At 40.9% G+C, this 26,985-nt stretch overlaps 1 protein-coding gene and 1 non-coding gene across 2 annotated transcripts; both read right to left on the reverse strand.

Annotated features, from left to right (window-relative positions):
- Nucleotides 1-385: 385 nt before the first annotated feature.
- On the reverse strand, nucleotides 386-2,779 carry LOC110881709 (disease resistance protein RPV1-like). The gene is made up of 7 exons (XM_022129887.2): nucleotides 2,678-2,779; nucleotides 2,219-2,581; nucleotides 1,631-2,099; nucleotides 1,342-1,553; nucleotides 638-1,223; nucleotides 486-546; nucleotides 386-404 (listed from the first exon to the last, which is right to left on the reverse strand). Exons 1-7 carry the CDS (start codon nucleotides 2,777-2,779, stop codon nucleotides 386-388), a joined length of 1,812 nt encoding a protein of 603 aa, XP_021985579.2.
- Nucleotides 2,780-26,555: 23,776 nt separating this feature from the next.
- On the reverse strand, nucleotides 26,556-26,662 carry LOC118483421. The gene has a single exon (XR_004870709.1). It is a non-coding gene; the product is annotated as a small nucleolar RNA R71 (small nucleolar RNA).
- Nucleotides 26,663-26,985: the final 323 nt, after the last annotated feature.

Here is a 26,985-nt window from a genome sequence, read left to right on the forward strand (position 1 = left end):
AAACAGGTAAACAAACATCTATAGAGAGCCGAGGAAGAACGGCTCCGATACCCATTGTTAAACCAATGATCAACAAAAAAGAAGAAGAATTCATGGAAAGAAATCTTATTATACATTGCATAAGAAACAATTATAAGTACTACCAGTTAAATACTACTTTCTCTGCTAAACTGCCCACTAACACCAAGCATGATTTAACAGTTACTATTAACTACTACAAAAGACAATCACCTCCCCTCTGTTATATCTATCATATAAATCTCCAAATGTAGTTTCACTTTTTCCACACAAAAACAGAAAAGACCAGAAGCCAAATATGGTGTGGTGGCGAATATCGATGTGGGATGGTTATCGAGGTTGATAAGATGGTTGATGTTTTATTTCTTCAAATCGCACCTGGAACACTACATTTGCACAACAAAAGCAGGTAAATAAATAACAACGCATAAACTACGTTTATGGAAGGAAATTGTAACAAAACATACCCTGCTTCAATGTATCTGCACCTCCGGTCCGCCCTTAGGCCCCACCAATCGACAATTAGATCTAATTATAACAACAAACATTTTCACATAGGATAAGTAGGTTTACATCGTCATATAGGGTTTAAAAGAGGATATAAATTTTAGGAACTTACCAGAAATACCTTCAATATTAGGAACATCAGTTGCACCGCCAATCTTGAAGCAATATGTTTTACCACTATGAACATAATCTGATATCTCTATTTGCAGCCTGTCAGTCCATGAAATTTGATTAAACATGCAATTGGTGTCCCTTTTTTCTTCATCCATTTCATTTTGGTTATCCTCCTGAACTTCATCATAGTCATACAAGAAGTTTACACGGCACTCATCTACTACATAACTTCCAGACAGACTGATCCCTACAACAATTTCGTCTCCATCATCCAGCAGATTGCCAGTCCGCCAAAGGCTTAGCCATATATACTTGAAGTTGCTCATTTGTTTACATGTTACACGTACTGTAGGAGTGTATTTCCATACCACAGCCTTGGTTTTATTATTGACTTCCACGTCCCAAATTAATGATTCTCGAGAATATGCAGTCGACAAGAAACAGACGTTCAGACCACTTATTCTTGAACCTTTAGGATATGAAGGAACTCTAAATGATATAGTTGATCCAGTTTCTCTATACCTAAAACATGGAAGCGTTTTCCCTAAAACATAGGTACTGAATATACCAAACTCATATGATATCTACAGAAAAAAAACCAATAATTAATTTAGCTTTCTTAAACATTAATTAAAGGGTAGAAGAAAAATACAGAAAATAAAATTAAAGAGTAAGAAAGTGAGAAAGGGAGAGAAAGAGAACCTTGATGGAGACCTCTTTTGTATATGCATTTTGTTTATCCTCAAGTCTGAACCCCATTTCCTTTTCTAAAATTGATTCTAAACCAAGATATCTTATAATTTTCTTGTCAATATTTTTTATTGATTCAAGCTTAAAACAACCCTCCACTGCACACAGTTTTCCGCATCCATAAACGGCGAAGAAGGTTGTATTCGGTGTTGGTTGAACTTTCCCTAAGGACAAATTCATAGTGGTATTTAGATATGTTACGGTTTTTGGGACATCTAGGACTGACTGGAGATTTGAACACCTGCGACATTGAGTACTTCAAGACTAGGTAAACTTTTGACACAACCTGGTAATGAAGTAATATGATTGCTGCTTATATCTAAGAACTTCAACGAGAAAAGGTTACCCCAATCCTCTGGGAAAGAATTATTAAAGAGATTGCATCCCGAGACATCAATATTTACCAAAAGAGATGACAGTGAACATGGAGCCAAGCATTGAACTCGTCCAAGACCTCCAAGGTTGGGGCAACCTTTCATTTTTAGTGATTCGAGAGATCCTGGTAAGCATGGAATATCCCTCAAACTTCTGCAATCACTTACATCTAACAACACCAGTCTTTCAAGGTACAGAATGGATTTACATATGTGGGTCAAACTTAAGCATCCTGAAAGGAGCAAACTCTCCAAGCTAGGGAGTCCCTCAAAGTCAGGGGTTTTGATAAGCTCCAGAGAATAACTGAGATCAAGGATTTTTAGGGATCCAACCACCTGTGATGAAAAACAAGAGGTACATGTATAAATAACTTCTATATGTACCCACATATGTGACAAATATAGCATTCATAATTAGTAATTGGGAAGCTAAAACATATTGTAAAGGTATATACCTTGAACCCATCCCAAACTTCTTTTAATTTGCTATAACGCAAGTCAAGAACTACCAACTTCTGCAAAGGCACATCACGTGGTATGGATTTTAAGGAAAACCCATGCCAACGAAGCAATCGTAGTTTTTTGGGCAACTTCTTGTAGCTCCCACAAAAAGTTGCATAGTCCAATTGAAGTAGCATTAGATTTTTCATCTTTTCTATTGCTCCAACCTTGAAGTTTTCTTTATTTGCATGGGTGATGCGGCCACTAAAATCATCATAACTACGTTTTGTTCCGCTGTTCATCTTTACAATTGAAGTTGAGTTATTTCCCTTGGCCCTTCGCATGTCAAGAATTAGTCCCTCCACTTTTCTTGTACCCTAATTGAAGAGTTTTAAAAGATAAGCTATATATGGTTTAACATGCACAATAAATTAAGTGCATATATTAATTAAAATCAGATATTAAGTTCTTACTCGATTTTCTTTTAACACATTAAACGAATCCTGGTGTTGCCACAATCTACTTCGTTTCCCAGGATCTTTTGGCGATTCTTGGCGAACAACTTCTTGACCCATCTCTTTGATTAGTGGATGCATCATAACACTCCCATTTTCAATGTAGACTAGCTATCAATTAGATTCTGGATCCCAACTATAGGGTATAGATCACACTGGGCTAACAATTTCACAATGAATTCTTTAGACTACAAGGTGGTATGGTGATGGTCCATCCTTAGAGGATGATCCATCACGTAGGTGACACGTCATAGTCCTCCCAAGGATGGATCATCCTCCAAAACTAGAGGGCATGGGAGGATGGTCCTAGTCATAGTCCTCCACCACTTTTATGTTTTTTTATTTTTTTTAAACTTCAACTTTTATTTAACATTTACCAAATAAAGTAACAAAATATTTTCATTAATATTAAAAAACATTACATATACTTAAAAAAATTAAACTTAAAGAAATAAATTTAAAAAAAACATAAACTTAAAAAAAATAAAGTAAAAAAAAATAAACTTAAAAATATCCTAACATATTAAAATAAGCTACTAGTCTTCGTCTTTCATGTCGTGATCGGGTTCGTTTTGAGCGTTGTTCCAAATGTACTCTACTAAGTCCGCTTGTAGGTTATGATGTGTGTACTCGTTACGTAGAGCGAAGGTGTTCAAATCTTGTTGTTCCTCACTAACTGGAAAAGAATTTCCAGTAGACGCGTTTTCGTCGTACTCGCATATCGCTCTCCCTTCGTATTCAATGATCATGTTATGAAGGATGATACAAGCGTACATAATGTGTCGTAACCTCTTTGGTGTTTGCGAACGTGCTGGATGTGAAATGATGTGCCATTTTTTTTTGTAGAACACCAAAAGCCCGTTCAATATCTTTTCTCGCACCCTCTTGAAACTTCGCAAACTTTTTTCTTTTGTCGTCTGTCGGGTGCGGGATAGTTTTAACGATTGTCGAGTACGTTGGGTATATACCATCGGCTAGGTAGTAACCCCGCCGGTATTCCACCCCTGAAACCGTAAAGCTTGTGTCTGGACCTGTACCCGCCACTACATCCTCAAATATTTGTGACTGGTATATGATGTTAAGGTCATTGAGCGAACCAGGTAGACCAAAAAAAGCATGCCATATCCAGAGATCCTGTGACGCAACAGCCTCTAGAATAATAGTCGGATGTCCATGATCTCCCCTAGTATACTGACCTTGCCATGCAACTGGGCAGTTCTGCCACTGCCAGTGCATACAATCAATGCTCCCGAGTATTCCTGGGAAACCATGTCTCTGTTCGTGTGCTTGATATAATTTTTGAACGTCGTTTGCGTTCGGTTTCCGCAGGTATCGCTTGCTATACAATTTGACAACCCATTGGCAAAACTTGTGCAAACATCGACGTGCGGTTCTTTCAGACATCCTAATATACTCGTCTAATGCATCGGGTGCGTAACCGTACGCAAGTTGGCGAATGGCCAACGTACATTTTTGTATGCCACTGAAACCCCTTTGCCCCCTAGCGTCGTTTCGCAATGTAGAAAACGGATCAGACTGGGCCATGTCGTCTGTAATACGTAAAAACAGTGGACGACTCATGCGGAACCGACGTCGAAAAATCTCGGCTGGGTACACGGGTTCGTCGGCAAAATAATCGGCTACTAGTTTATCGTGGCCGGCTATAAATTTAAAACGAAACATAAATGAAATTAATTATAAAATACATTTTCAAATCTATATAAAACATAAGGAAAAAAAAGTAAAATACCTTCTTGGTCTCGGTTATATTTTGCTCGTCTAGGTAGCCGTTGGGACGACCCTTCATCAGACGCCATGAACACCTAAGCCGCGTTCATAATCATGTTGTGCATAATAGCATCCTCTTCCGAGATGATGAATACCACGCAGACGAAGACGATGAAGACATAGAAGAAATTGAAGAAATGGAAGAAATGGGTGAAGCCATGATAATTTTTTAGCGAGAGATGGGGTGGTAGCGGGTAAAAAAATAGATGAGTTTTTACAAAAAGGGAAGAGGGTTATAAAATGTGAGAGAGATGTGAGATTGTAGTGGGTGAAAAGTTGTGAAAAAATGAGTAAAAGAGGTGAGTATTTATAAAAATGGAAGTGAAATGGGGGAGAATTCAAAAAATAGCCGTTTGAAAATTATTAGTTTTTTTGTTTTTAACGGTCAAATTCGGATTGGGGCCCACAATTTTGGAACGTCGCAAACGGCGAGATTCAGACGGGGAAGCCGGGACGTGGGGGGGGGGGCATGGTGTTCACTCCGTCGTCGGTCCAAGACGGTGTGAGAACGGACCCCATACCGTGTAGACTTATCCTCTCCAAAAAAAAAAACAAGCAATGTGTAGGAATAAATCTTTATCGTTGGTATCTTCTAGAGTGTCATAGAAGTTTTTGAATCTCGGGATTTGGAATAGCTTCTAGTTTACGCATTGCATCTTCCCACACATTATCGTTGGTATCTTCTAGAGTGTCATAGAAGCAGGGCCGTCTCCGAGAATGTTAAAAAAATTTTTGGCCCTGTGCAAGATAAAAAAAACCGGGCCCTACCCACCAATTGCCATGTAATATAAACTCATCAATCAGTCATTCACATATATAAAAACTAAAAACGCATAATACGACATAAAAACTTTGAACCACGTATTCATGTATTGCCTCGGATTCATTACATGAGAAATCCAGTTGTTGTCGGCTCGGCTCCTTACATTATTGTTGTGATAGTGGACTCGATATAGCAACACAAAAAGGAAACAAAAACAAAAGTGAACTATTACTATCACTATTATATTTGCGATTGTTATTTATAAAATGACAATTTATTCATAATAAACAAACAAACATACTAGTGGTAAGTTAGACATTTTATTAGCCATGAATAGTTGTTTTAAGTTTGTTTAATGAAAGTTTATAAAAGAATAAGAAATTCATAATAACAAACAAACAAAATCCCACACGTATTCTATAAAATATATATCTACAATGTAAATTAAACAATATATTGAATAGAAGCTATTAAATAAAATAATAATATCATGATCTCAAGCTATGGATTTTGGCATCGCAATGTAAATCAATTTAAAAAGAACTCTTAGCAAAGAAAAAAATTAAGAAAAAGTGTATTAAAGGATCGAACCTGTGGTTATTATTATCTAATGAAACTGTGAAAAAAAGTTCCCAACCACTGTAACACCGTTGGTTTATTTATTAAAACTGAACTGTATTATATATACTTATTATAAATACATATAGATAATTTTTAAAAATTACGGGCCCTTTACGGGTTTGGGCCCTGAGCGGCGGCCCACCCCGCACACCCTCAGGGCCGGCCCTGCATAGAAGTTTTTGAATCTCGGGATTTGGAAGACCTCTACAGTGATGTGCTACAAGATGTGATTGGACAATGTAGGGTTCAATAGGGTGATCTCTGTGAAAGGCATACAAACTAAAGAGCTTATTTGAGTCATTTGGACCTAATTCTTTAATAGTATGGACTTTTGGATGTACTTTGAAAAAAGTTAACAACCATTTGTGCCTAGTTGTAATGATCACTTTACTTCCAGGATAAAACTGTTGTGGCCCTAGTAGTGCTGTTAATTGTTGGCTTCTTGTGACATCATCTAGGATAAGAAGTAATTTTCTATTGCATAATGCGTTTGTAACCTTAACGATTCCCTTATCAAGATTCCATATAGCTTCTTCCCTTTTACTCCTTAACATTGTGGAGAGAAGCTGACTTTGCAAACGCAGTAATCCATTGTGTTGGTTTGATGTTTGGTGAACATCTGCCAGAAACAGTGGGGATCCAGGATTTTTTTCACCGGGTTCCTTTTGCTAGATTTTCACTAATTCTAACTATTTTTTTTCTAAATCATATAAAATTTCCATTATTTTTTTCATTTTTTCCAAACCGAGGAGGTTCCCGGGAACCCCAAAACACCCCTGGATCCGCCACTGGCTAGAAAGCAACTGCGAACATACTCATGGTTGTTTGAGTTATAGATGCATTTGGATACGGTTGTTTTTCCAATGCCGGCCCATCCCATGAATTAAAAGGACAACTGCGCTAGGGGATGGATCTTGTAACCATGATTCAATCTCGCCAACGTTATTCTTTACTCCCACTAGGTTGTCCTCAACGTACAATAGTTTGTAGTTCAGTTTCTTTTTTACCACATTGACAATGTTACTTATGAATTTGCTCTCGTGTCTGTTTCTGGAAAGATCAACTTCTAGCAGTTAGTTGCTTATTAAATATGTCTTTGTGTATTTATATTGTTTGGGATAAAATGAACAAACAACTTTACCCAGTAAATCCCACCAATAGCGATCCTATTGGTTGCTATTGGTAGGGTGGGATGTAGGCAAACCGTACTCATATCCCTAAGAATAGAGATGTTGTTTCCAGAGAGACCCCGGCTCCATGACAAATATACCTTAAATATAAATAGACATCTATCGAATGGTAAAGAAGTAGTGAAAGATTAACAAAGAAGAACTGAGACAAATATAACAATCAAGGAACAACATATAGACATAAATGCAAAAAGACAGTCACAAACAATTACCCTCAAAAGTGTAAAAAATCTACACCTCTACTAACAAACCTAATTCCCTCAAAGTGTAAAAAAAAATCTACACCCCTACTAACAAACTTAAGACATATAATTTGGGATATATGCTTAATATTTATGATATTTATGGTTTTAGTTATATTTCTTTTTACGTTGTCCTAAGAAATAAGACCACTTTGAAATTTTGAACAAATCTAGAGACTGTTAAGTTTATACTCTTTTAATTCTTGTTAGGTCAATGATAATCAAAGAGTAAAATACACAGATAGTCCAACACCTTTAGTCCCTAACTTTTGAAAATTACACTCGTGCCCCCGTGGTTTGCTTGGTTGTTACTTGGATAGTCCCTAGAGTGGATGGAGGTTAGTTTTCTCTGTTAAGTGAAAGTAAAATGACTAAAATGCCCTTATCATTAAAATAAATAACTTAAATAGTTAAAATTTAATAAATTAAATAGGACCCACTTTTTTTAAAACATAAACACTTAACCTTTCACCGCTAAGATTATCTTCAACCTCCTGCTTCCACCCACCATTATCACCCACCTCCACCCATACCCACCAACACACAATTTTTACAAATCTGGAAAATCTAGAGAGAGGGAGAGTCGGATACGGAGAGAGAAGGTTAGTGTCACACCCCAACCGATGGCGGAATCATCGGGGCGCGGCCCTAGGCGAATCAGATTGCTTAAGAGAATCCATAACAACTAATAGCGACAATATTTATTACATTTGTTATCCCATACTAACAAACAATACAATCACATAAGTCATCACAGATTTTCTGTTCTCTCGAACAATACAAATCCGACAGCCTAGATTTTAGGTGAGTTTCTAGACTTCCTAATTTGATTTGATGTAGACTGCGATCTAAACCTGCAACATACGTTAAAACAACGTCAATACAAAAGTATTGGCGAGTATACAAGTTTTGATATTAGCGAAAATAGATAAAAAGTACTGCAAATTACCACATACATAAACGAGATACACCAAACATACATACAAGACAGATACTACCAGCTAAGTCACTCGAGCTGCGATTGCGATTGCTATTCATCCTAACTATACCCCGTCGGGTGCTATAGTACTATACTAGTTAAGGCGGGACCTCGCGAGTAAAAGTCCTAGCACATATGTAACTAGCATCACATGTAAATATGTAATTCAGTCATTCGCAAGTGATAAATGGTTTAAGCATTTGATTAGATTGATTTGATAAAACGTATGTTACACCCAAAATGTGATAAAAAGAGTTCGATTATACTCACAGTTCGTGTTCACCAAGTAAACATAATCTTGGATTGAAGGGAGCACGTCTGAGATTAGCCTGATTGCAGAGTGATTGCGTAAGTGTTGAATAGTGCGTTAAGCGGTAACGGGTGAACCAAGTGTCGGATGGTAATCCGATTGGATGGAAATCTGATCGGATGGCCACTCAATCGGATGTCAATCCGTTCGGATGGTCATCCGATCGGATGGCCGTTCGATTGGATTGACATCTTGTTTGGTAAGGATGTGTTTGTGTATGGTGGCTTTGAAGTTTTCGTTGTAGTATTTTGAAAACAGAGAAGTATCTCTACCCTTCAGGTTTATCGATCGGACAACAGTCCGATCGGATAACGATCTGATTGGCAGGACACTTAGTGAGAACAAGTTCACAGCAGGATTTGTCACTCGATCGGATTGCAATCCGATCGGGTGGCAATCCGTTAGTTACTGATGATTTTTGAAAGTTGATCGAGTACCAAAGTCCCAAACGTCACTCAATCGGATGGTCGTTCGATCGGATGGAAATCCGATCGGACGGCAATCCGTTCGACGTTCAAAACCTTGAATACTTTTTGTTTAAGTGTGGAACCAAGTGCAAGCCGATCGGATGGTTGTCCGATCGGATGACAATCCGATCGGGCGGTAATCCGTCCCAAACGGCCTGATCATCTTTGACACTTGATTGTTTTGAAAGTTTTGCGGTTATGACCGAGACATTAGGATAACGTGCTTAAACAACAGAAACCCCATCTTGACCCTAGGGATCCGATCGAACAGGAACCACCCTAGTCCGATCTGTCCATCGTTCGAGACGGTTGTTTATGTTTAAACCCGAAATCAGTTGTCTCTCGGATAGCATTCAGATCTTGAACTAACCCATCACTAAGAAAGAGTGGAAGGTCAGAGCGAGCTCCGATTCTATCGGTTTTGAGTGCATTGAGTGTAAAAGAGTTGAAAGAAAGTTGGAAAACTATCCTTTAATCCTTTTTAACCATGAATTTGTGTAGATCTATGCGAAAACATTGATTATTTGTGTGGAAATCCTTCAGATCTAAGTTGTTCTTGGTGGAATGAAGCCAAACCTTGAAGTTCATTAGAATTCCATGATGACATCACCCTAGAACACCTCAAATCCGGTGATTTCACGGTTAAAAGTTAAGATTCAAGGGTGAAAAAGATGAAGGAGTACATGTATAGATCATAGAGGTACAAGATTTGGGGTAGAAACTTACAAGAATTGCGAGAAATCGAGAGAAAATAGCCCCAAAGCGTGCTTGTCGAGTGGGAGCTGTTACATCACTGTTCAAGTGATGTGACAAGTGTTATTTATAGGTGGAGAGGAGAGGAGGTGATGGAGTGCCATGGATCGGGTGGCAATCCGATCGGATGGCAACACGGTCAGATGACAACCCGATCGGGTGGTAATCCGATCGGATGGCCACTCGATCGAATGGTCATTCGATTGGTGGTCTCCGGCGATTTGCGTTCCGATGTTTCGTTTCATTCGTTAGGCGTTGCGATAGTTTGGTCACACATCTTCATACCCACATCCATATATTCATTATAATTAGTCACATAGGGTCGTATAAATATCCATATTTCAAAGTCTGCGTTGTTATAATCGAGTTGCGTGTTTCAAATATGTGTTGCGCGGCGACACATCACGGCTATCAAGGAGGGTAAATAGGTCCTCACTCAACGTCATCATGAGTGTTAATACATGCGATGTGATGTGTTATAGCGATAAAGTATGCGTAATATGTGAAAATACTGCGAAGTAGCGATGTATTTGATATAGTTTCATTATGATCCGAATCTCTAGTGCTAGGCGTAACGAGTATAGCGAGTAGTAACAGCGCACGAACGTGCAGGTTGTTACAGTTAGAGAGAGAGAGATAGTGGTGGGAGATCGGAGATAGAGGAGCTTCAAAGACGACGTGAACAACCCCACTTCATCTGAATCAGAACGACGAAGGCTCCCTTCATCTGAATCTAAACGCGGCGGGTCCCCTGCATCTGAAATCGAACAACAACGGGTCCTCTTCATCTGAAAGCAAACGGAGACGGGTCCTTCATCCGAATCTGAACGGAGGTGGTTATGCTATTCTTTAAATGTTCAAATGCAAGAGTGCCTAGATCCTTGCTCCCCTGGATACGCAGTTCTCGTTTGAAAGATCGTCAAAAAGAAGAACGTGAGCTAATGGTTAAGAAGGAGTTTATCGATGATATTTTGAAGGAAAATAAGTTATTAAATAGTATTCTTCGGAGAAATTTTTCTTACCATGCAGTTTCGTGGGATCTTCACTCACTGTCGCCATCTGTTATTAAAGAATCCGAAGGTGTCACCAATATTGAAAACGTTCGTATTCAAAAAGTAGATTTATATTTGGATCCCGAGACACTTGCTCATATAGATGAGGATGACATGTCGAGTGATTTCCAAGTTGATTCCGGGACATTACCATGTGTGGCTTGTGGCGTTCTTGGTTACCCGTTTATGTCTGCTATACAACCATCGACAAAGGCGATTATTAATGATACAACTGTCACGAGTCATGGTGTTGAAACTGAAATGGTTAATGTTGATAAAGGATGGAATATGTCTAATGGTTGAAGGTGGAGTGGTTGAGTGGCGGTGGTGTTGTTGTGTGGTGGTGGTGGTGGTGGTGGTGGTGATGGAAGATAAAGTAGGTTGTGGGTGGGTCCCACAAATAAACTAAAAGTCTTTTCTTTTAGTTTTTAAAAGATTAAATTGTTCTTTATTGTTTTTTTAATTCGTAGGGATAATTTTGTCATTTTACTTCCACTTAACAGAGAAAACTAACCTCCATCCACTAGGGACTATCCGAGTAACAACCGAGCAAACCACATGGAGCATGAGTGTAATTTTCAAAAGTTGGGGACCAAAGGTGTTATTTTGACAAACCACGGAGACTATCTGTACATTTTACTCGAAAATGAATTAGTAAATTGTAGAAAATCTAAATGCAGGTACCACGGTCGGCCCTAGGGTGAGCGAGAAGGACCGCCGATCAGTGCACATTTTATCTCTGGGCACAGTATATTATAAAGATAAGTAATCATAGATACGCTAACCTGGTTGTACGTTTAGTAAAAAAGGGGGTGCATTTAGCAACATCCTTAAAACAAATGTTAAATTTCAATTAAATCTTTTACTTCATTAGGAATAGTGTGTACTTTTTTGTTTTCTCTTACGACTTTTAAACTACAATATTCTATACGTGAATTTTTTTTCGTAGCGTGAATACTACTTGATATATTTCATTTGCGGACACACTTAAGGCATCTGAATTCTCAGGACCGACCCTGGTAGGGACCCATAATTTTTTTTACATGATAAGGAAGCAACCATACCCGTTGGCTAATACCATTCCTGTGAAGCTTCCAGCTTTTCGAAGAGAAACCCTCCATGCCTTCAGCTTCTCCAACCATTCAATCTTCTTCTGGTGATCTGTTTCTGCCTCAATTATATTATCATACAAACCAAATGCTTCTTCAAAACTTCCTGTTTGATTCCGGACAACAGATGGATCCACCTTGTAGAACACAAGAACAACTTCATGCTTAGAGGAGAGCCTTTTTTTTGTTCTTGGATGATGGTTAAGACCTCATCAAGACACCACTTGGAAGATGCATACTTTTTTGAGAAGACATTGATCGAAATCGCTGACTCTCGGATGGCTTTTTTCAGCTCGGGCTCTATCAATTTTCATCGCTCCAACGCAGCATCGACCCTGAAAGTGCGGATTCCTACTTGCTTTAAGGCTGCATAGAGGTGATCAGTGAAAGTTTTACGGGTATCTTCACCTCGAATGCTTAAAAAACATCATAACAAAAGCAAGGATGACAACTAGTCATGGTTGAACAAGTAGAAGAAGCTTAGGTCTCTTGGCATAGCTATATATTTAGAAACTTTATTGGGGCTAAAAGGGGAAATAAAAAGTTTCTATAGAAAAACTCTACTAACAAGGGAGAATGTTGGAAGTTACGTATGTGGTATGTGTTTAAACCACAAGATATTAGGAGGCTCTACATAGACGATAGATTTGAATACTTAAGCTACAAGACAATGCATTATTGTTTGAAAACATTGGTGAAAGACAACACTTTATTATACATATGTGTGCCTACATAGGAAGCACTCAACCAATAGACGATTTACTGTCGATTACCCTCGAATGGGACACAAAAGCACTCCATACAGCCTCACAAGGACCCATGAGTGGGGCTCGCCCGTACCCGATAAATCTACCCCTTTTGTTCCTTGGTCCTCAACAGGATTAATGGTGCCTAAGTTACGCGCCTATTCGCACATGATCTGATATTTCATTACATAGCTTAACCATACCACAGTGACATGTATTTTCCACCAAGAGTTACAAAACCGAAAACGTTTAAAAGAAAAAGGGGGACATGAACTCATTGGGTTGTCCCATTGTTGGTATGCATGACAACCCAGTCCCGCTGTTGAAACTAGGACAATCCCGTCACTAGTCATGAAACTCATGCATGTTTCAAAAATATGTTTGTGTTTTGTAAAACCGGTATGTTTAGCATAAACCTTTCGTAAACCATTTGAGTTCGCTAAAATTTATTTGCAACATGGTTTAGAGATATGAATTTTCATTTATCGAAATATTGTGTACTTTTGCAAACTTGCATGTCTTTTCACCCCCGAAAACATTTGTAAAAAAGTAACACTGTAAGAAGTGGGGTCATGAACTTACCTCGATATCCTTGTGCAAAGCTAGCTTAATATGATTCCATAATGTCGTTCCAAGAACGTAACTCGCTAGCATGCAAACTATAGCATTCCTATCAAGGAATAACTTCTAAGTTTCTACTATAATGACTTAGCTAAACTACGTGTCACCCGAGCTCTACCGAATCGTTAACCATACGATCCTATGAGAGTGTTAATATCTTGATTTGAAATGCCTAATGTATGGTTGTTTGATTCCATTTATAGTCGGACTAATTACTAATTCTTCGAAACAACTTAGTTTCCGAGTGATTTAGAATATATATTTATTATTAATTTTAAACATACTTAAGAAAGCGTGTTAGTCGTCGTGAGTAGAAGTACGTAGATGGATAATGGTACGTCTCGTTGTAGCTTTCATAAGATGAAATTATATATAGGATAGAGTTCATGCGAGAACCACCTTTATTGCAAGAACCGTGAGAACCAATGTGAACACATGGCACTATTGTAAATTCATAATAAAAATTAAATCAGCTGGCTCCTCCTCCTGGACTTCAAACATCAGATTAAACCATCATTCATATTCAGTTCACATCCGGATCCAATCTCTACACAATTCGTCATCTCAGTTCACGTCACACTGCAAATCCCCCAAAATTCATCATCTCGATCTTATAATTCATCAAGTATTCGTCATCAAAATTAGTCATTAACAACATAATCACCGATTGCACATTTGTATTCCAATCTAAATTAGGGCAAAACGATCGTAATGCACAGATAGGGATAATCAGAAGAACACAAGTCGTCTAACGGACTATCGATCCTCTGTTGCACCGTTCCTTGAATTTGTAAGTCATTCACCTTGTTTTGTAGTCGTATATGATAAAAAAAACTATCAACTGCCGATTCAGACATGTTATGATGTGGTTATTACATTTAAACAGTTGTTTCATAAATGAATTATTGAAAATCGTGGTATATATATGATTTTTGAGTGAACCGAAGGGCTAATTGTCACACCCCCAAAATCCACCCGCGGAGTACCACCGCTTGGGAGCGTGACTGACCAGGATCAAGCCACCAATCATATCGAACATTTAAATAATAACAAGTAATAGTAAGTGCAAACCATTCATTCAATACAATAGGTGTTCAAAACGTAAGTATAGTCTCAAAGTGTAGCGGAAGCATAAGTATGAAAACCCAATAAGTAACATAAGTTCAAATGTTTAAATATCTTAACATGGCATCCACGATCCATGTCCCACAACGACCTGCTCCTCCCTGTGCAAGCTCCATAAGTACCTAAGGTCCTACAAGGCATGCAGCAGAGAGTCAACAACTAGTTGAGCGAGTTCACAGTTAATAGTTCAGTAATCGTAATAGTATAGTAAGCCTTGTGTTCGTTCTTTAAGTCATGTATCGTATTAGCTCGTATCGCGGCCCTCTAGGCATGTATGCGAAGATTAGGGAAATTCCCCAAGTATTCTAGACTAGGTATATTGGTATCGCGGCCACCCGGCATGTGTGCGAAGTTTAGTATATAGTTCGCGGCCTTCCTAGGCATGTGTGCGAAGATTAGTCATATTATCGCGGCCAACCCCGGCGTGTGTGCGAAGATTAGTTCTATAAGTATCACTAGTCTAGTCGTATCTTATCAATAACCCTTCCTCACCTGAGGACCATATAACTAAGTTCCATAAGCTAGGTAAGTACAAGTAAATAATCCAAACCCATTCCCACCCTGGGAACCCCATGCCTTGGCTGTGTGAACTCACCTTGGTTTGCTCGGTATGTTAGGTATGTGCTCAAAGTAAATCAATCACGTCCTAAGGTATGCACGTATACACAATCAGTTTGTATTCACGAAGTTGACACGTAAGTATAATCATAGTGGACAACGCATCAATAATCACCAAGTAGCACATTGCACGTATTCATGATCAGGCGTAGCATCTAACAGCAGTTAGTTAACTTAGTTAAGTCTTAACAGAATCAAATTACCAAACAGTTTACCCAGTCGGCGAAACACCCCTGTTTCGCCGTGAAACCCTTTGACGAAACACTTCCCTTTCGTCAATCACATTCTTGGCGAAACACACTGTTGTTTTGTCAATTACCCTTGGCGAAACACAAATTCTGTTTGGCCGCACATTCCATTTCGTGACCCAAATCAGTTACGTCAACATATCAGTTACGGAATATCACAGGTAAACCCTAGCAGCCGTCATACAGAATCATGCAATCATCAACATACATCAAGCATTCAACCAAATCATTGAGTAACATACTAGAAACCCGTACCCTCTACATAACAGTTACCGAATGGATATGAAATCCGCAACAATATTAAGCATTAACACGACTAACCCTAGTGCAGATTTATCGATTTAAGGAATCATCACAAGGCTACATTCTAGCAGTTTAATCGGGTGCGCAAACGATTGATAACACGTACGATTCATGGAGCCTTAATCATGTTTCACATAATTTCATATAACCAGTCACTCATGCTTAATAAAATCAGAGTCATCATACCATTATACTCATATTTTTAATCTAACAATCAACAAGCATACTACACAACATATATCGAATGATCAAAGCATCATGAAACGGATTTAACGAGCACACACACACACTAACCGAGAGCAAGACGGGTATGCGAGGACTTCTGAGGATGGAAGAGGTGATTGCCGTCAACAGGAGAGGGGTTCTAGGGTTTACAGATTGTTAGAGATGTGAAACTGGAACCGTTTCATGTTATATAACACGAAACAATGCATTGGGCCTTAACTGGGCTTCAGGTAATCATGGGCTCGGCGAAACGGCTTAATCTTGACGAGACAACTTGTTTCGTTGGCTGGAGCATGACGAAACGAACACCTATTTCGTCGAACTTGTTTATGCCGAATTGGTCTAATTTGTCGGGTCCTTTCTTGGGCTTAGGTCCGTAATGGGCTTAATCAGTTAAGTTCTCATGTTATACTTATACAACCAAACACATACTCATGCAAACACAATAACACATACTCATGCGAACACAATACGCTTTATCATATCACAATGTGTACATTACAAGTCAAACAAGTCAAACAACTAAACAGTCAAAGTCAACAGTCAAAGTCAACGCGCAATAAATGCGAAAGTGAAAGTCGAAAACTCGAGTTGTCACATTATCCCCAACTTGAAAAAAATTTCGTCCTGAAATTTAGCATGCGGTTACTGAGGAAGTTAGGTAAGTTGTATCGTTCACTGGTTTTCCTGGGGTGTCACATCATCCCCCCGTTGATTTGGAATTTCGTCCCGAAATTTTGCAGTAGTAGCTTCAGCCTCAGTAGTACTTGCATTGGTTTCGAATAACTGGGGATACTTGAGTTTCATTTGATCTTCACGCTCCCAGGTGAACTCTGGGCCGCGACGGGAGTTCCAACGAACTCGAACAAGAGGGATTCTCGTGTTCTTGAGGACCTTAACATCCTGGTCCGTGATTTCAACAGGTTCCTCGACGAACTGCAACCGCTCGTCGATAGTGAGCTCCTTCAAGGGAACTATGAGGGTCTCATCTGACAGGCACTTCTTCAGATTCGACACGTGAAAAACATTGTGAACTGCACTGAGTTCAGCTGGTAAGTTCAGTCTGTATGCCACTTTGCCTATTCTTTCTGCAATTTCAAACGGTCCGACATACCACGGATTGAGTTTGCCCCGTTTGCCAAAACGAACCACACCCTTCCAGGGTGAGACTTTGAGTATTACCCGGTCCCCGACCTGAAATTCCAATGGCTTCCTACGCTTATCCGCGTAGCTTTTCTGACGGTCGCGAGCTGCCGCCATGCGTTGTCGTATTTGTGCAATCTTTTCCGTTGTGTCCACTATGAGTTCTGGACCCGTGATCTGACTATCCCCCACCTCTGCCCAACAGAGAGGTGACCGGCATTTACGCCCGTACAATGCCTCAAATGGAGCGGCTTGTATACTGGTGTGATAACTGTTATTATACGAGAACTCCACCAAAGGGAGATGCTTTTCCCAGTTGTTGCCGAAGTCAATAACACATGCCCGAAGCATGTCTTCTAAGGTTTGAATCGTGCGTTCAGACTGCCCATCCGTCTGAGGGTGATAAGCCGTACTCATATCTAACCGAGAGCCAAAAGCCTTATGCATTGCTTGCCATAGTTCTGATGTGAATCGTGCATCGCGATCCGAAATGATAGATGTGGGCACCCCGTGCCTTGAGACTACTTCTTTCAAGTATATGTCTGCTAGTGTGGAAAACTTGTCTGTTTCTTTGATTGCCAAGAAGTGAGCAGACTTGGTGAGTCGATCCACGATCACCTAAATAGTATCGTTCCCACGCTGGGATCTAGGTAGGCTTGTAACAAAATCCGTGGAAATTTCCTCCCATTTCCATTGTGGTATCTTTGGTTTCTGAAGTAAGCCTGCTGGTTTCTGATACTCTGCCTTGACTCTTGCACAGGTCAAGCACTTGCTGACATAGGTAGCGATGTGGGCCTTCATGCTAGGCCACCAATACGTAGTTCTGATGTCGTGGTACATTTTATCCGACCCTGGATGTACCGAGTAACGAGACTTGTGAGCTTCATCCATTACCAGCTCGCGTAAGTCTCCAAAGAGTGGGACCCAAATACGCCCCGTTACATAGTAGGCACCGTCTTCCTCCTGTTCTAATCGTTGCCTTGAGCCGCGTAAGGCTTCAGCCCTGACGTTTTCTAGTTTCAATGCTTCTACCTGAGCATCTCGTATCTGTGCTGGAAGACTAGACTGAATGGTGAGTTGCAATGCTCGTACGCGCTTAGGTGTAGTGTCTTTCCGACTGAGGGCATCAGCCACAACATTGGCTTTGCCTGGATGGTACTTGATAGCGCATTCGTAATCGTTCAAAAGTTCGACCCATCTTCGTTGACGCATGTTCAAATCATTTTGCTTAAGGATATGCTCGAGACTCCTGTGATCGGTGTAAATTGTGCACTTGGTACCGTACAGGTAGTGTCGCCATATCTTAAGCGCGAAAACAACAGCTCCCAGCTCTAAATCGTGCGTCGTGTAGTTCCGTTCATGAACCTTGAGTTGGCGCGAAGCGTAAGCAATGACCTTGTCGCGCTGCATTAACACACATCCAAGACCCTGAATGGATGCATCACAATAAACCACGAAGTCGTCCATGCCCTCTGGCAATGAGAGAATAGGTGCGCTGCAAAGCCTATCCTTTAAGTACTGGAAAGCGATTTCCTGGGGATCTCCCCAACGGTAGGTGACACCCTTCTGTGTCAGTAGCGTAAGGGGCTGTGCGATCTTCGAGAAGTCTTTGATAAACCGTCAGTAATAACCCGCCAAACCCAAGAATTGGCGTATTTCCGTTGGAGTGCGAGGCGCAGGCCAATTTCTGATCGAATCTACTTTGGATGGATCAACATGAATCCCATCCTTGTTTACCACGTGGCCTAGGAAATGGACTTCACGGAGCCAGAAGTCGCATTTTGAGAACTTGGCGTACAGTTGCTCTGATCGTAGAAGTTCCAAAATCAATCGTAAGTGCTGCTCGTGTTCCTCCTGACTCTTGGAGTAGATCAGAATGTCGTCGATAAAAACTATCACAAATTTGTCTAAGTAGGGCTTGCATACCCTGTTCATTAGATCCATAAATACGGCAGGCGCGTTTGTTTACCCAAATGGCATGACAAGAAACTCGTAGTGACCGTAGCGGGTTCTGAATGCGGTTTTGGAGACGTCCTCATCCCGGACTCTCAGCTGATGGTATCCTGACCTCAAGTCTATCTTGGAGTAGTAACTCGAACCTTGCAACTGGTCGAATAAGTCATCTATGCGCGGAAGAGGATAACGGTTCTTCACCGTCACCTTGTTTAGTTCGCGGTAATCTATGCACATCCTGAAGGTACCGTCCTTATTTTTCACGAATAACACTGGAGCTCCCCAAGGCGAAGAGCTTGGACGAATGAAACCCTTTTCCAAGAGCTCTTGTAGCTGCTTTGACAGTTCTTCCAGTTCAGTTGGAGCTAAGCGATACGGTGCTCGGGCTATTGGTGCTGCTCCAGGAGCTAACTCAATCTGGAATTCGACCTGGCGATGAGGCGGTAGTCCAGGTAAGTCTTCAGGAAACACCTGAGGAAAGTCACGTACAACTGGAATATCCTCCAACTTCTTTTCTTTTGCTGATGCATCAGTAACAAGTGCCAAGATGGCAGTGTACCCCTTTCGTAAACATTTCTGAGCCTTCAAGAAAGAGATGATGCCAACCACAGCACCACTCTTGTCGCCTTGAATTTCGAGAGGTTCCTTGCCCGAACGAGGAATGCGAACTATCTTTTCCTTGCATAAGATCTCTGCGTGATGTTGGGATAACCAATCCATACCAATGACGATATCGAAGCTTCCCAAGACTATGGGAATAAGATCGATGGAGAACGCTTGACCGGCTAAGACAATACTACAACCCCTGACTACATGCATGGCTTCTAGACTCTTACCATTAGCTAACTCTACTACATGTTTGGTGTTTAGGGGTGTTGGTGCACGTTTTAACAATCTACTCACTTTCAAAGATATATAACTTGTATCCGCACCCGAATCGAACAAAACAGTAACATAAATATCGTCGAGAAGAAACTAACCCATAACCACATTGGGATCATTCCTTGCGTCGCCCTGACCCAGCACGAAAGCACGGCCCCGAGCTTCGTTGCCATTGTTGTTGTTTCCCCCGTTGTTGTTGTTCCCATTGCCCTGGTGATTGTTGTTGCGATTCTGGTTCAGCTGGGGGCAATCACGTTTGAAATGACCTTCAGCCCCACACTGGAAACATCCCCGGTTTCCTCGCTGTGGCTGCTGCTGGTTCTGTGGAGCTGGTGGTGGGAGTTGCTGATTCTGGTTCGCAGGTCGCGAACTCCTGCAGTCTTTAGCTTCATGCCCTAACTTGAGACATCTCTGACAACGTTCCTTGCGACACCGTCCACTGTGGTGTCTGTTGCACCTATTACATAGTGGGTGAAATCCCCGATATCCACCCTGCCCCTGACTGCCTGATGATTGCTGACTCGGATTCTGGTAGTCATTTGTCTTGCGCTGCTGTGCTTGAGACTGAACAGAAACTGATCCCTTGCTGGAATCCCCATCCCATTTTCTCTTGTTGTCGCTGGGAGTAGCAGAAGTAGTAGCAGCAGTAGTGGTAGCACTGATGCGTTTGGGCAGCTTGTTCTGTTCCACCGCCTGATCCATGAGGCGATGAGCAAGACGCTTGATGTCTTGGATATTGTCGAGGTTAGCCGATGTCACATGGCTCTGAATCTCGGATGCTAGACCATTGAGGTACAATTCGATACGCTTGATTGGAGGTCCACCATGGTTGGACACAAGATGGCCAGTTCGTTCGACCGTTTCGTGTAAGCTTCAATTTCTGACCCCGTCATTTTCAAATGGTAAAGCTCCACTTCTAACTTGTGGATGTCATCTCGTGAGCAGTATTCTCTTTTGATCAGTTCTTTGAATTCGTTCCAAGGGGTGGCATTAACAGCTGCCAACCCTAAAAGCTGAACTTGCGCATTCCACCGGGTTAGCGCAATCCCTTCCAACGTGCCAGTGGCGTACTTGACCCTGCGAGCCTCAGGGCATTCACACATCTCGAATACTGACTCGAGCTTCTCAAACCAATGGAGTAGTCCCACTGCTCCTTCCGTGCCACTGAATGTGCTTGGACGACAGTCCATGAAGTTCTTGAATGTGCAGACAGGTTGTTGAGCGTGTTGACCTATTGTGCATAGAATAGGACAGTATTAAATACAAGAGTTGATTTAGGAATGTAGGATTCAAAGATCCTAGTGTGTATCCCATCCGCAGGGTATACTACCTGCTTGTGCAGCTGCAAGTGCCACAGCTACTTGTTCAGCAATGAGAGCCGTCAATTGGGCTTGAGTCATGTTCACACGTCCAGACATGATCTTCGTAGTAAAAGTAGAATAAGTGAGAATGGTTCGCGAGTAGTGCGATGACAGAAGAGTGTAAGCACATAGGTATTCCCAAGTAATAACGAATAGTAAGTAATGTAATCTAAGCATACTACGAGCAAAGTTCTATGTATTTCTAGCAAGCAGGTAATAAACATAAACCTTATTACCTAGGATGTTGAGTCTTGCACGTGGAGCGAAGCGTCGTTGTGGATCGTTGAGAGCACTGTCCTGGTTATAGTCTGGATTTAATAAAAACGTTTTTCCCATATTAAAACCAAGTTCTCTATAACCAATGGCTCTGATACCAATCTGTCACACCCCCAAAATCCACCCGCGGAGTACCACCGCTTGGGAGCGTGACTGACCAGGATCAAGCTACCAATCATATCGAACATTTAAATAATAACAAGTAATAGTAAGTGCAAACCATTCATTCAATACAATAGGTGTTCAAAACGTAAGTATAGTCTCAAAGTGTAGCGGAAGCATAAGTATGAAAACCCAATAAGTAACATAAGTTCAAATGTTTAAATATCTTAACATGGCATCCACGATCCATGTCCCACAACGACCTGCTCCTCCCTGTGCAAGCTCCATAAGTACCTAAGGTCCTGCAAGGCATGCAGCAGAGAGTCAACAACTAGTTGAGCGAGTTCACAGTTAATAGTTCAGTAATCGTAATAGCATAGTAAGCCTTGTGTTCGTTCTTTAAGTCATGTATCGTATTAGCTCGTATCGCGGCCCTCTAGGCATGTATACGAAGATTAGGGAAATTCCCCAAGTATTCTAGACTAGGTATATTGGTATCGCGGCTACCCGGCATGTGTGCGAAGTTTAGTATATAGTTCGCGGCCTTCCTAGGCATGTGTGCGAAGATTAGTCATGTTATCGCGGCCAACCCGGCGTGTGTGCGAAGATCAGTTCTATAAGTATCACTAGTCTAGTCGTATCTTATCAATAACCCTTCCTCACCCGAGGACCATATAACTAAGTTCCATAAGCTAGGTAAGTACAAGTAAATAATCCAAACCCATTCCCACCCTGGGAACCCCATGCCTTGGCTGTGTGAACTCACCTTGGTTTGCTCGGTATGCTAGGTATGTGCTCAAAGTAAATCAATCACGTCCTAAGGTATGCACGTATACACAATCAGTTTGTATTCACGAAGTTGACACATAAGTATAATCATAGTGGACAACGCATCAATAATCACCAAGTAGCACATTGCACGTATTCATGATCAGGCGTAGCATCTAACAGCAGTTAGTTAACTCAGTTAAGTCTTAACATAATCAAATTACCAAACAGTTTACCCAGTCGGCGAAACACCCCTGTTTCGCCGTGAAACCCTTTGACGAAACACTTCCCTTTCGATCGATCACATTCTTGGCGAAACACACTGTTGTTTCGTCAATTACCCTTGGCGAAACACAAATTCTGTTTCGCCGCACATTCCATTTCGTGACCCAAATCAGTTACGTCAACATATCAGTTACGGAATATCATAGGTAAACCCTAGCAGCCGTCATACAGAATCATGCAATCATCAACATACATCAAGCATTCAACCAAATCATTAACATACTAGAAACCCGTACCCTCTACATAACAGTTACCGAATGGATATGAAATCCGTAACAATATGAAGCGTTAACACGACTAACCCTAGTGCAGATTTATCGATTTAAGGAATCATCACAAGGCTACATTCTAGCAGTTTAATCGGGTGCGCAAACGATTGATAACACGTACGATTCATGGAGCCTTAATCATGTTTCACATAATTTCATATAACCAGTCACTCATGCTTAATAAAATCAGAGTCATCATACCATTATACTCATATTTTTAATCTAACAATCAACAAGCATACTACACAACATATATCGAATGATCAAAGCATCATGAAACGGATTTAAAGAGCACACACACACACTAACCGAGAGCAAGACGGGTATGCGAGGACTTCTGAGGATGGAAGAGGTGATTGCCATCAACAGGATTGGGGTTCTAGGGTTTACAGATTGTTAGAGATGTGAAACTGGAACCGTTTCACGTTATATAACACGAAACAATGCATTGGGCCCTAACTGGGCTTCGGGTAATCATGGGCTTGACGAAACGGCTTAATCTTGATGAGACAACTTGTGTCGTCGGCTGGAGCATGACGAAACGAACACCTGTTTCGTCGAACTTGTTTATGGCGAATTGGTCTGATTCGTCGGGTCCTTTCTTGGGCTTAGGTCCGTAATGGGCTTAATCAGTTAAGTTCTCATGTTATACTTATACAACCAAACACATACTCATGCAAACACAATAACACATACTCATGCGAACACAATACGCTTTATCATATCACAATGTGTACGTTACAAGTCAAACAACTAAACAGTCAAAGTCAACAGTTAAAGTCAACGCGCAATAAATGCGAAAGTGAAAGTCGGAAACTCGAGTTGTCACACTAATGTTGTGATGAACTATGTATAATGTGGTACTGATATGTTGTTTTATGTATTTTTCTATTAAGGAATGATGTTATCTACATAATGTTGGATATGACTGGCAACACAGAAGTTGATTTGGTAAATGATAGGGTTTTGATGTGCACAAAATGCAGCATATAAATTACATCAATGGTGACATAAAACTAACCCTTTTTTAGTACTAATGTTGGAAAAAGTATGCTTTTGTCTTCCTTTTGTATTTTCAGGATTAAATGAGCTCAAATGAACAAAAGAAGCAAAAAGGCAGCTAAATCTAACATAAAAAGGGACAAACGTGACATGCCCGACCCCCCCGACAACATCTTCCCAAGCAAAAACAAGAAGGCAGAAGACTGAACACGCCCCATGCTCAGTGAGCACGGGGGCGTGCCCAAGTGTCAGTAGAAAAGACAAAGTTGTAGAAGCTTCTATTGCCCACCACGGGGCCGTGCTCAGCGGACACGGGGCCGTGGTCAACTAAAAGATTCGCAAAATCTAGGCGAATCTTGATAGTACAGATATGCTTCTGCACACGGGGTCGTGCTCAGCGGACACGAGGGCGTGGTCAGATAACTGCAGGCGCATTTATTGCAATTACAATTAATGAAGAGAGAGACAGTTGGACACAGGGCCGTGCTCAGTGGACACGGGGCCGTGCCCGAGCTTCTATTCAGCCTATAAATAGGAGTGCTAGGAGCTCTTGCAACTCATCCCTTGGCACACCACCTCTCTCACACTTCATCCACCACCCACCACCATCACAACACCATCATCCACCACCATCATCCATTGTCAATCATAGAGTGTGTGAGTCGTCTCGGGATCCAAGATTGATCGTAAGAGTTCTTGACAATCAAAGGCCATGTTTGCGCCTAAGTCTCTTACATCACTTGGTGAAGACAAGTGTTTAGTGTAATACTTTTTATTTTTAATCTTTTGCACTTTTTAATTGGTTTTGTATTAATGACTTTAAGTACTAGTTTCTTATGTTGAAGGTGATTCTTCCTTATCGTTTGTCCGTGGTGTCTTGGCATTATTTTACTGTCTATATAAAATAAAAGATTTTCACCATTCATATCTCTATGGTCTATATGGAGGTATGTTGGCTACCTGGTCGGGGGTTAAGGGAACGGTTTGGTAAGAGTCTTGCCATTGTTCAGTGTATAGATCCTGCAAAGGACCTGGGTCAAATTTAGTAGGACCTCCTTCAATACCTACCGGTATTGGATGGCGGGGGTCCAAACTCTTTGATCCCCTCATAAGTTAAACTACTATTAAAACTTTAACCCAACTACTTAGGACTGTATACCTGCTGACTCAGACTACTTAGCTGAGGGTAACGTCGCCTTCAAAAGAGGGGCCTACTACATTATGCATTAATAACTTAATTAATTATCTTTCAATAATCCGACCCTTTAGGATTGTATCCTTGCTGACTCAAACTACTTGGTTGAGGGTAACGTCGCCTTCAAAAGAGGGGCCTACTACAAACTAAGATAATCTCTTAAACAAGTGAAAAAATGCGAAAATAATCAAAGGTTACACTACACACGAGTCAGATCCAAGTGATTCATCTTGTCTATCTGTTTTTATTTTTATTTTATTTTCAGCATTTTAGTTAGTTTTATTTTTCTAGTTTAAAAACCTTTTTCTAAAATTTTGATTTGATTAGACGTTGAGGATAAATAGGTACTAAAAGCTCTTGTGTCCTTGGACGACCTTGGTATCTTGCCAACACTATACTACGTCCACGATGGGTGCACTTGCCCATATGTGTGTTTAGTGTTAGTGAATAGCGTGTTTATAAATTTAAAACTTGGCTAAAAAGTGAAAAAAAGGGCTTAAAATATACACCTAAAATATATTACACCTAACGCATATCAAGTTTTTGGCGCCGTTGCCGGGGCCTTAATGATTTTAAGAAAGTTAGGAATCAACGGCCTTATCATTTTTTCTATTTTTCTTTTAACTTTTTAGGATTTTTCTTAGTTTTTCAACTTCTGCAGAGCTCAGCACGGGCCGTGCCTGGTCGAACACGGGTCGTGCCCAGCATTGTCACTGACAGTTTTTATTTTCCAAGTTACAGAGAGCTGAGCACGGGGCCGTGTCGGTGCAACACGGGGCCGTGTCCAACTTTCCAGTAACAGGGATCTGGGAAACAATCACTGTATCCCCAACCACGGGCCGTGTTCGCTGAGCACGGGGCCGTGGTGAACTTCCTGACCAACATTCTTTTCTGTTTTTATTGCAGGAATTGGAACCGGACACCACATCTGAACTTTCTACGTAGTGTATGAGCTCCAGTTCTATTAGAGACATAAAAGAACCTCTAGAAGAACCCGAACGCTTTCTTAGAGAAAGACTTAAAGCTAAAAACCAAGAGAAGGTTTCGGGGGACCCACTTCCAATGGCGGACCAACGTACCCTCATGGATTACCTACGTCCCACCGTGGGTAATCTCGGCGCCGCTATCAATGCACCGAATGTCGAAGCTAACAACTTCGAACTTCGGCCACATTTGATACAAATGCTTCAAAACTCCACAACCTTCTATGGGCTTACGAACGAGGATCCCCATCTACATATTACTAATTTCTCGGAAATATGTGATACCTTTCGGATCAATGGAGCATCAAATGACGCCATCCGCCTTCGAATGTTTCCTTTCTCACTAAAAGTCCGAGCAAAAGCTTGGCTCAACGCCCTCCCAGTTGGTTCGGTAAACACCTGGGATGAACTAGCCCAAAAATTTCTATATAAGTATTTCCCTCCCGTTAAAACGGCTAAATTAATGACTGAAATTAATACATATTCACAAGAGGATGGGGAATCCTTATATGAAACTTGGGAAAGGTTCAAGGAGCTATTGCGAAAGTGTCCTCATCACGGTCTTGCAGTATGGCAACAAGTATCCACTTTCTACAATGGGTTGTTGCCACACACAAGACAAACATTTGACTCTAGCTCCGGGGGACTCTTAGGTAATCGCCACCCACATGAAATATACAATCAAATTGAGGAAATTGCTCAAACAAATTTTCAGTGGCACACTCCCCGAGGTAATAAATCTATTGCCCCGGGTGCCCATAAGGTTGATGAAAACACTTCTTTACAAGCCCAAATCGAGGCCCTCTCTTCAAAGATCAAAAAGTTAGAAATGACAAAATCAGTCTCGGTTATGGCTTGTGAAGGGTGTGGTGGGACACATGAAAATT

The sequence above is a fragment of the Helianthus annuus genome, chromosome 10 (genome assembly GCF_002127325.2).
Source record: "Helianthus annuus cultivar XRQ/B chromosome 10, HanXRQr2.0-SUNRISE, whole genome shotgun sequence".
Lineage (NCBI taxonomy): Eukaryota > Viridiplantae > Streptophyta > Magnoliopsida > Asterales > Asteraceae > Helianthus > Helianthus annuus.